The following is a 12,155-nucleotide window of genomic DNA, read 5'->3' as shown; positions in this document are numbered from 1 at the left end:
CGATTATCAATAGGACTGAGCACCACTTCTGTTATAATATTTTTAACTATTTTAGCTTTCCTAATAATCTTCCTAATTAGGAAAAGAAAACTAATTTCCAAAATCCTATTTGGAGAAAAATTGCATCCTGCCCAGATCCAGATATTAGACGAGCTGATAGCCGAAGTAACCAAAACTTCGAGGACGAAGTCCCAACCAATGGAGGGAGGAGAAATGTAGCCATAAGCTCCCTTACTATTAAGAATCAGCAGATTCCGATATCCGACGTTATAAATAGGAAGAACTCAATATTTTTATTATTATTGTAATTATTATGTTTCAATAGTCAAGTTTAAAATCATTAAATGTAGTAGTTTGTAGAATTTCTCAAAATTGTAACTTTTATTTTCGAAATAAAGATTTTTTTTGGGAAACTCAACGTTGAAGAAACATTTCTATATATATATATATATATATATATATATATATATATATATATATATATATATATATATATATATATTTATTACAAAATATATTATTCCTTTTGTATTTTTTGTTGATTAAGCATCTTAAACTACAGATTTAAAAAATAAGTTTTCTTACATCCTATATTAAAAAAGATTAACGGTATTGCGGCATGTCCATAAATTCATAGAAGGCTAAAATTAATGGATTTTAATAGATTTTCATTCAAATGTTTAATTCAATACAAAAAATGAAAGTCAAAACAAAAACTTATCAGAGTAATCAAAAACACTTTAACGATATCATTCGGCAGTTGTATATAGAGAGAGATACACCAGTGATTGTCATATTATATTGATTTAAAAATAAATTAGGGCTGTTCAGTTATTTGTTTAGTTATTATTTATGAAAATATGGAACACAAAGAAGCTACTGAGGATTTTTTGATGCACGAAGTAAGTATCTAATTATTTATAATTTTTAGATCAAAAAATAGCAAATAAAAAGCCTTTTTTGTGACATTCGTTGATACAGGTATCTAACAACTGCTTTTGATAAATTTGGTGATTATGGCGGTATTACAATATATATTAAACAAAATATGCAAAAAAATAAACGTTATTTTTTACTCATAAACATTATATAAACAATGCAAGATCTCTATTTAATTTTAAATACTATAGTATATTTGAAGAATAAGCTGGAGTAAATTCTCAGAATACTAATCTTCGCACCTCGAAATACATAGGCGTGCACATCTTCTAACTAAAACGTAATCTTAAAAGAAAAGTTTGCCTTAAATTTATTTGGATATTTAGAACAAAGTAATCCAATCCAATACTGGTTTAAAATAAAAAGATATACATAAAAAGAATAAAAATTCTATTATTTGTGAAACATACAGTTAATATAAAATAATAAAATACAATAAATTATACTGAAACGTAAAATACATACAGAAAAACTGTAAATTTTTATATATTCCTATTAATAAATAATAATATTCTTAATACTAATAATATTGGAAATAAGAATGAAAATTATATTAGCAATAAAAAATAAATAAAAAATAAACAATGAAGTTGTCGGCAATTAGTTCAAATGTAAAATAAACTTCTGAGCTACAGTTTAAAGTTAAGCTTCCTCATATTCTGTTTCAGACGAAGTGTTATCTGATCCGGGATGAATTATTATAGGTTCTATACTGCTATCTATTATATGATCAAGCTTCCACATATTTTTCTCAATATCCATAACGTGATTAATACATTTTTGCCAATGTTCAGTCGTTACTTCGGATATTGATTTATGAAAAAGAATAGTAACATCTGACAATTTAAAAGTTGTATTATTTCGAGCAACATTACTTTTAACTTCGGCCCATACTAATTCAATCGGATTTAGCTCACAATGATACGGTGGTAGGCGAAGTATTTCAATTCCTCGTTTTTTGGCTATTTCCTCAATGACATATTTTTTATAATTTTGTTTATTAATTTTAGCAAGCTCTAATAATTCTGCTTTTGTCATTGTATCGTCAAAGATTAAATTCTTAGAAGTTAACCACATTGCAATTTCATCTTTCCTCCATTGAGTAGTTGGTAAACGTTCAACTAATCTAGAGTGGTAACTTGCATTGTCCATCACAATAACTGAATTTTTAGGTATGAATTCAATCATCTGTTCGAAATATTCTTCAAACACGTCTCCGTTCATCTCTTCGTGATAATCACAGGTCTTTTTTGATTCAAACAAAAGTAAACCCTCCTTAAGAAATCCATTCATACTACCTATATGGGTAACAATTAATCGTCGACCTTTACCTGTTGGTTCCTTGAAACCAGGTGAATATCCTTCCAGAAATGCTTGTCGACATGTTTTTATAGTTTTGTCTTTCCAAATTCTCCCTACAGTATGACCTTCATTAACCCACGTTTCATCTAAATAATAAATGTTCTTATTTTCTGTCCTCATTTTTTTTATTTTTCTGAGGTAGTCTCGTCTCCAACACACAATTTCTTCGGAATCGATAAGCATTGACTGTCTGCCCACTTTTTCATACTTAAAGTTTAACTCATGCAAAACTTTCCAAAGTTGGTCTCTTATTGTGGGTAAATCGGGATCGTCGGTAATGGCTTGTAAAACTTTATCTAAAGTTGGTATTTGTTTGTTAAAAAAAAATGAGTGGACCATTCTACGAATTGCATTTTTGAAGAATTCATCCACATTCACTTTCGACAATTTTGGTCTTCCTGGTCTCGGTTTGGGTGGCGTTATACCAGCTGATTTTTCCTCTTTTAAAATGTTATATACAGTTGATTTTGAATATCCCATTACTTTAGACGAAATTTCAACTATACTATCAACAGTATTGGAAGGATTGTGTTGCTTAAAATAATTGTAGACGTTAAGGATAACACTCTTTTCGTTAAGTGATAAATGATTCAACTTTAATTTTTTAACTGGTGTATAATCACACGTTAATTCCATATTCTATAAACTCACTATTCACTCTTGCAAAAAACAACTGTGTCAGATCTCTTCACTCGCTTATAATCGACTAAACAAAAATTTTCTGATATTAATGAATGACTATTTAAAGACCATTAACCATTTTATTAATCATTGGTTTTCCAAACAAAATCGAAATTTATACTATTTAAGATAGCGTTCACATTTATCAGAAACCATCTTTCGCTAATCGACTTTTTCTATCTAATCTATCAAAAGACCATTAACTAAATACCTGTGTATTTTAAGAGTTTCTTTATTTCTTGTTATTTAATGGGTCATTATCATAACGACAAAAATAACCATAAATAACGTTACTAAAATAAACAGATTTATATAAATATAATATGCTTTGAAAATGGTTTAAATATCTAACAAACCGAAACAAATAATGTAATACCCTTAAAGTACGTCTGTGACCAGCTGAAAAAACCCTAGCCTACACAGTTCTAACAATAGCAGGTATTTAAATTTTACGATAGTCCATGTGACATGGAAAAATTTCTATCTAAATAGTCAAACCCAACGTAAAATAAGCTAAAATATTGACGTTGTACGAAAAGCACACGTACTAAAATATGCTTAACAATTTAGTTTTTTTTTCTGAGAATTTACTCCAGCTTATTCTTCAAATATACTATAAAGGTATTGTTTAAAAAGGTGAAGACCGGCAAATTATGTGGAAAAGTGACACAGTTTTACTGAAAAAGCATAAAAATCATGAAAAAAGCATGAAAAATTTAAAATGAGAGTTAGTAAAGGTATTTTTGTTAATTTGTTTCTTATTACAAAAATAGCTTTAAAAGTCGATTTTTTGAAAATCATTAATAACTTTTCTAAAAATGCACAAAAAATTTAAATTTGCGTGATAATAGGGACAATATTACATGTGTCGAGTTGTTAAAATTTCATAAAGTTTCACTTAACAGTTATTGCAAAATTGAAATTGTTTATCAAAGAAAGCTTTTATCTACAACGTTATTATGCGTAAGCTATTAGGTCTACCTGAATTATCAAAACACCTATTAAAGAAAAAAGCCTTATTTTATCATATTAAATTATTTAATGATTAAAAAATTTATGTTAAATATTGTAAAATAGGTTTGCAAAAGTATTGTGATTTTTGTAATGTTTATACACAAAAGTGTATAAACATTGAAAATAACTCAGACTTATCAACATGTAGGAAGTTAATTTTTGTAAATTCCAAATGTCGGCAATTTTACAGAAATTCTAAAAAAAATTTAATGTCCTACGACTTTTAGAACCTGAGTGCAGTTTTTTTGATTTCTTGAATTTACTATTTCAAAACTTAATTCATAAATTCAAAATAAAAGTCGCTAATTCCTTGGGTCTAATTAAACGAGTAATTTGTTTAAACAATTTAAAATAAATATTTATATTCAAGCAGGCCAAGACTCGCAAAGGGTTGTAGCGCCATTAGAAGAAGAAGAAGATTTATATTCAAAAACTTTACTTTTCTCTTATTATTAGTATTAGATAAGGTTATGTAGGGATACATCATCCTCATCACTGGCTCGACAACCCTTTTTGGGTCTTGGCCTGTTCCAGGATTCTTCTCCATTCTGATCTGTTTCGTGCTTTTTTCTCCAGTTTTTTATTTTTAAGGTTGTTATATCATTTTCTATTTGTTCTAAGTATCTCAGTTTCGGTCTTCCTCTTGTTCTTTTTCCTACTGGCATCTGTTTGAATATTTTGTTTTTATTAAGAATTCTCGGTTTATATTGTCATATGCGCTTTCAAAGTCTATGAAGAGATGATGTGTGTCGATGTTATATTCACTTGTTTTTTCGAGGATCTATCGCAGAACAAATATCTGGTCTATTGTTGACTTCTGTCTACAGAAGCCACTTTGGTATTTGCCAACTATTTTTTCAGCGTGTGGTCTAAGTCTTTCATAAATGACGTTGGACATTATTTTGTATGCTGTATTCAGCAGCGTGATTCCACGGTAGTTTCCACATTCTAAGTGATTTCCTTTTTTATGTAATGGTACAATAATACCGCTATTCCACTCCGTTGGTAGCTGTTTATTCGACCATATCTTTGTTATCAATTCATGTTTTGCTTTTTGTAGTGCGTCTTCTCCTTCCTTCAGTAACTCCAATGCTATTTGATCCGATCCCGGTGCTTAATTGTTCTTTAATTTGTCTACTGCTGCTCTAATCTCGGCTATTGTTAGTGGAGTCTTTTCTCTGTTGCCTGCTTGGTCTAATGGTATGTCAGGGTTCGTCTCGATTCGTTCTTGTTCTTCTTTCTCTACCTTCTATGCCTAGTACTTCCTTAGTTGCCTCTTTTATGATGTCTCTGCATTCTTCCCACTCCTTATTTAGGTTTTCATGTGTTATTCTGTTTTCTAGTTTGTTGTTTATCTTTTCTTTATACTCTTTATTTTTGTTTGTTTCTTTGAGTCCTTCTACCTTGCCCTTACCCTACTTTCGACCAGGTAGTGATCAGAATCCGCATTTGCCCCTCTTCTGGTGCGGACGTTTATTATATTCGATTGGTGTCTCGAGTCTACAATGACATGATCTATCATATTTACTGTAAGTCCATCCGGGGATTTCCAGGTACCTTTGTGTATATTTTTGCGAGCGAAGTACGTGCTGGCAATCACCATGTTAAGTGATCTTGCTAGGTTTATTAACCTATTGCCATTGTTATTTGATTGCTCATGGAGACTGTGCCTACCTATTGTGGGTTGGAATTGCTGTTCTTTTCCAACTTTGGCGTTTAGGTCTCCATAGATTATTTTTATATCATTTTTTGGGCATAACTGATATGCGGACTCTAATTCGTCATAAAACTCTTTTTTAATTTCCAATTCTTTTTCTTTTGTCGGGGCATGCGCATTAATTAGACTATAGTTAAAGAAACGATCTTTAACTCTTAAAATGCACATTCTTGGACTAATGGCTCTGATATCTCTTATAGTATGCTTTACTCTCTTGTATGCTTATGTAAGGATAGATGAGTTAAATATTTATATATTATAGTTATAAATACTTCTTATTCTTCCCATTTCTCGTTTACCGGATGCTAAACGCCCCCCTTATCGCCCCCTTTTCTCTGTCGCCCTCCATATCGCCCCCATTCGCTCTATCATCACCCTGTATATCTCAAATCGTCCCCCGGACAAGGTACCCCAAGTTAAAAAAAAAAAAATACATCAATTTTCGTTGATTAAAACCGAATATATTGTGATTTATAAATTTGAATTTATGAATTCAGTTTTTTGAAAATGTAAAATCGCTTTGCTTTTAAATTCTTTATCTTTGGCGCATCATAAACAGTTCATTTTTAAAGAAATCGTTTTTAATTTTTTTTCTCTAAACTTGAACTTTTAATCTTTTAAATGGTTCTTTATGAATTGGTTATTGTTTATAAACAAAGTCCCGAAGAATTTTTGAAAAAAGGCCTAATTTAGGTTTTAAGTATCGTAGGATATTATGCTTTTTTTTTAATTCGTGTAAAAATACCAACATAACGAATGTAAAAAAATAACTTTCTACATATTATATATATATATATATATATATATATATATATATATATATATATATATATATATATATATAGAGGATATTTTTATTTGAAAACAAGTTAGTCTGAAAAGAGAATTGTATCGAGTCGTTGAATTGTAACGCGGAAATAAATTATATAAATTAGAACAGCGTAAATAGTGTAAAATAAATTATTGTAAGACTTTATATAAATTAAATAAAGACTCCAATAAACTAAGTGTTAGAACAATTTTATAATAAATAAAGTTAATAAATTAGACTTATAAAAACAGTTCATTGGTGTCAGAGTGAAATATAAAATAAATTGTGAAAATCGAGCACAGAGAATTAGCTTCTACTGGAAAAACGGCTGATTTAGTCCAACGAGCAAAGAACGCTTTGGAGGAAGAAAAGATATGGAAGGAGATGGAAAGGAAGATGGAGGAAACAAAGACAGCAGAAATAGGAAACAATCCAATTACAGTAGAAAGAAAAGAAGACGAGACGAAATGTAAGTCGGAAACACCGGCCGAAATTTGAAGGAAGTGGAGGTTCTGTGCATGTTATAAAGTCCCAACTTTCGACGGAAAATCGCCATGGAACAACTACATGAAACAGTTCGAATCAGCTGCAAGAGCGAATGGATGGTCTGAAAAAGAAAAGGCTGTAAACATGACTATCGCTCTTCGAGGAGATGCCTTAGATGTGCTTCAGAACATAGCCGTAGAGGAGACGGATGATTTCGAACAACTTAAGAAGTTAAATATGCGATATGGCCACGAAAATTTGGAGCATGTATATCAGTCGCAGCTTAAAAATCGAAGTGTTAGAAAAATTTTATAATAAATAAAGTTAATAAATTAGACTTATAAAAATAGTTCAGTAGTCTAAATGGTTTTTAGCACACTCTGAGGATGGAATGTGTGTGTTATCTTCCTCTGACTGGTCCTCTATTGATTCTAAAAATAATTCAATGTTACGTTACCATTGTGTACCCATAAATATTATTTTAATATTTTTTTATTTATAAATATTTACCAGAAAACGGGAAAGGAGGAACGTTATTGAAATCTTCATCAACTGTATCTGACAAAAAATCAATAGTTTGTTCTATTGCACTCATGTCTACATCCGATGGCAGATGTAATTCTGGAAAAAGAAAATGAAATTAGTTAAATGTAAAGATTTTTTGACACGTATAATGTTGTAACTTAAATACTTAACTAAACGAAGTAATCTATGGCAAGTAGTAGGTACGATAAAAAAAAAACAATATGAAACGCCAACGGAAAACATCCTATCATATACATACGACATAATTTTTATTTATTTTCCGGTGTAAAATATCTTATTTAACACACACGATATTTTTTTAATAGCACAAACAACGTAAAGTAAAGTAAATATAACTTACGATATTTTTCGTCGGTAAAGATAAAAATTATTACGTTTATATTAAAATACTCATTTTACTACACAATGGTAATACACAATAATATATACCTTTATTTCTTTCACTTTCTTCAATCAAAGGAGTTGCTTTAACTATTATATTGGTTCCATAATTTGAATTTTCTATGGTCTCTTTTTTTCGTATTGCATCACTTTGTTTTTCTTTTGTTATGAGATTAATAGTTCTATGTGCTCGAGACGACATGTTTTGTATTAACTTGTATTACTATTATTAAACTTACGCATTAATGTTAAAATAACAAGACTCTTTTGTTTCTTCACCAAGTACTCTGTCGTTATTGATAGTTACGCGAACATTCGAATGCCCCGAGCGCCTTTCACCCCCGTATAATATCGGTAGTAGAACACACGATTGAATACTTGGACAAAAGTAGACATACGACATTTTACATTCTAATTTTGGGGGCCTTCTATTAGAAATATTGAAATCTTAATTATTGCAGACGTTAGTTTACATGTTTAGAAGTATGAAAATGAAAAAAAAAGTGAAAAACCGAAATTTCTTGGTTACGATACTTTACGTAGTAGGTATCGATATGTCAGAAAGAAATATTAAAAGCGGAACTACAAGAATTAGAGGTAAATACTCAAATAATTAACTGCAGAATTAATTAGCCAATCTGACCTAAACAAAGAATATATTTTTCAGGATAGCATGTATGGAAAAATCTATTATAAATATGTACTATACAGTAGAATAAACAAACAAGGCTTATTGAGCAACAATGTCCACTGTTCCAGGTTGACAAAAAGGAGAGCAATTCATCTTCTGAACTTAGCTGCGCGTTGGATGGTGAAAGTAGTGATAGTCATTCATTTTCTTAAATGTTAAGTTACATATTTTGTAAAGATCATTGTATATTTTATTGTATATACCAATAACCGTACATGAAGCGCACACAGAGGAAACAAAGAATAGGTTCTCTAATATGGCAACTGAGGATGAAGTTGAAAAGTCATGGACCACCATAAAAGAATCATTTGGTGAGGTGAACAACACTTTTCTACTCCAGAATAAAATAACTACCAAGAATGAGTGGACGACAGAAGAAATATTAGAGATGATGGAACAACGCTGACAGTGTAAGATTAGGCAGGACCAAGTAGGGTACCAAAATATACACAGTCAAATTCGTAAAGAAATTATAGCGGTGAAGGAGATCTGGATGACTACACTTTGCACCGAGGCTGAAAACCTATATAAACTCGGCGAAAGCTTCAATCTTCACAAGAAAATTAAGGAAATTGCTGGTGTACTCAAGAAAAAACAAGTCACTGGTATACATAATGACCAAAATGAACTAATAACGGACCCTAGAGATATACTTAATACTTGGAAATTGTACACAGCCAATTTGTTCAATGATGACAGAACACAAAAACCACTACAACTGGGAGACCATTTGTATGGCCCAAGTATTTTGAAAGCTGAAATTGTACACGCTATCCAACTATTAAAAAGTAACAAAACCCCAGGACTAGATGACATGTACGCAGAACAGAAACAATCAAGTTACTTAATGAAGAAAACCTAGACATTATTGTCAAGCTCTTTAACGACATTTACGATACGGGCCAGATTCCAAAAGATTGGCTTCGCTCTACATTTATCGCCCTACCAAAAACACCACGTGCGAACTTCTGCAAGGACCACCGACTAATAAGCCTAATGATTCTCTTTTTAAAACTTTTCCTGAGAAACTGCACACTAGATTGTTTAAGAAATGTGAAAAGGTCAGTGAATGGAGTCAGTTTGGTTTCAAAAATGGACTTAGCACGAGAGAAGCGATCTTTAGTATACAAACATTAATACAGAATTGTTTAGATCAAAGAAAGGATGTTTTTGTCTGTTTCATCGATAATGAAAAAGCATTCGATAATGTAAAACACGAATTGATGATAAAATACCTACAAGAGTTGGGATTGGACAACAAGGATATAAGAATTATCGCCAATCTGTATTGGAACCAGACAGCAACAGTACGTCTTCAAAATTTCAACGAAACAGAAGATTTCTCCATTAAAAAAGGAGTAAGGCAAGGTTGTATACTGTCTCCAATGCTGTTCAATTTATACGTAGAAAAAGCCTTCGCAGAAGCAGTGGCAGACTCTAATAAGGGTATTAAAGTTAACGGCATATTTAATAATAACATCAGGTATGCTGATGATACAGCCATAGTGGCAGATAACATCGAAGATCTTCAATGCCTTTTAAATGATCTAACTCTTGCAAGTGACGCTCGGGGTTTGAAAATAAATATCAAGAAGACAAAAACAATGATTATAAGTAAAATAATTACCCCAACGCAAAGATATAGTCTGGGAGAAAAAATCAAACAGGTCAGGCAATTTAAATACTTGGGTTGTTTGCTGAACGAGGGTTGGGACCCCGAGAATGAAATAAAGAGCAGAGTTGAACAAGCCAGAAATGCTTTTTTGAGGCTTCGTAAGTTTTTGACTGATCGCAAATTGGACTTCAACCTCCGATACAAGATGCTTAAGTGTTACGTGTGGCCTGTTATCTTGTACCGAATAGAAGCATGGACGTTAAAGGCCAGTTTCATTAACAAACTTAAAGTGTTTGAAATGTGGTGCCTACGTCGAATGCTTAGAATATCATGGACGGACAGAGTCAGAAATGAGGAACTTCTCAGAAGAGCGGGCTTACAGGATAGGGAACTTTTTAGTTATGTAAAAAGTAAGAAAACTGCATACTTGGGACACATATTACGAGGAGAAAGATATACTTTTCAGCAACTGATACTCGAAGGAAAGATAGAGGGTAGGAGAGGTCTGGGACGTAAAAAAATGTCATGCCTGCGCAATATTCGACAATGGACAGGAATCCACAGCTATGAAATGCTTCGCAATGCTGAAATAGTAACAAAAATAATATTGCAAAGTAACATAAAGAGAAAGAGCAGTGCTGGAAGAATGATACCTGTATTGACTGAGAAATTTAAGGGACTAATTTAATTTGAGCTTATTGTCTATTTTTCAGAATATCTCTAAACTGAGAATTGCTGTAATGAATTCCAATTTTCGATAGGAAAATGAACTATAAAATAAGAAGACGAGTTATTTCCACAAATGAAGGATTATTTCCAATCCGATTGCTTTTTAAGAGATTTCCTTGCATTTCATGTTTAATTTTTTGTTCGTTGATTTTCATCTTTATTTCTATAGCCCATTGTTTCAGTAATTTTTACGGTATATTTTATGCATATATGAAATTACTATATCATCTGTATATAATGGGCCGTTTTCATTCGTGTGTAAGTTTTAACAGCACCGGGAAGCATTGCGTAGGATTATAATTCCATTTAATAGCAAAAGTTACATGGCTGTAATAATGAGATTTAATCTACTTCCATTATTTTAACGATTATTTTTACTTTTTAGTAAAGGATTACGATCTCTAATATTTTGGATTTTGTCATGTAAATTACTATACTTCTTTATTGTTATGTTTATTATATATTGAATTTCTCTCATAAATATGTTATATCTTATATAGAGTTCACAAAATACCTTGTCTACAAATAGTTTCTAAGGACATCAGGGATCTCTAAAGACGGTCCATTATCTGATGATTCATAATATCTTCTTCTCTTCTTCTTCGTATGTGGACATGACTCTGCCTGTTTTTCAATGTGAGTCCAATATGTTGTCGTTCCATCGTTTTCGCGTTCTTCCTACTAGGGAATCGTCTCTTGCCGTCTTTACTACTCTATTTGTTGTCATTCGGCTTATATGATCGTTCCATTCTACTCTTATTTCTTACCCAGTTCTTGATGTTCCTCACCTTGCATCTACGTCGTATATCTGTACTTATAGCTCTGTCCCAGAGTGTCTTAACATCAATTTTTTTAAGTGTTTTCATCTCTGTTGTTTCTAACATCCTTTTTGTCCTCTCTGGTCGGTCACCAATATCTACAGTGGGCATAAAAATCTTTTACATACAGGAGTCTTAATATTTTCTTTGCAGAAGAAAAATGCAGCCTTGGGAAAACGTTCGTTCATAACTATTTCACCAGCATGCGTTGTATTCATTCGGACAAACGTTCTCTCCATCGTGACATCAAGTAACTCTCAAAATTTGTTGAAAATTATTTGCCGCTCTGTATCATTGAACTTGAGTCTACAAAATAGTTTACAACTGCATGTATTTTCACTTAATTGGGGCGTTCTTGATCTCAC

At 31.5% G+C, this 12,155-nt stretch overlaps 1 protein-coding gene across 1 annotated transcript in view; it reads left to right on the top strand.

Annotated features, from left to right (window-relative positions):
- The first annotated feature begins 748 nt into the window (after window positions 1–748).
- The window catches only part of LOC140441296 (5-oxoprolinase), a 401,235-nt gene continuing 389,828 nt past the window's right edge, over window positions 749–12,155 (top strand). Inside the window, exon 1 of the mRNA XM_072531924.1 lies at window positions 749–902. Within this exon, the coding sequence (XP_072388025.1) occupies window positions 861–902 (42 nt within the window). The 5' untranslated portion in view covers window positions 749–860. The remainder of the gene's footprint in view (window positions 903–12,155) is intronic.

This window comes from Diabrotica undecimpunctata, chromosome 5, assembly GCF_040954645.1.
Source record: "Diabrotica undecimpunctata isolate CICGRU chromosome 5, icDiaUnde3, whole genome shotgun sequence".
Taxonomy (NCBI): Eukaryota; Metazoa; Arthropoda; class Insecta; order Coleoptera; family Chrysomelidae; genus Diabrotica; species Diabrotica undecimpunctata.
Note: the sequence above shows the minus strand (reverse complement) of the source record. Positions and strands in the feature narration are given on the sequence as shown.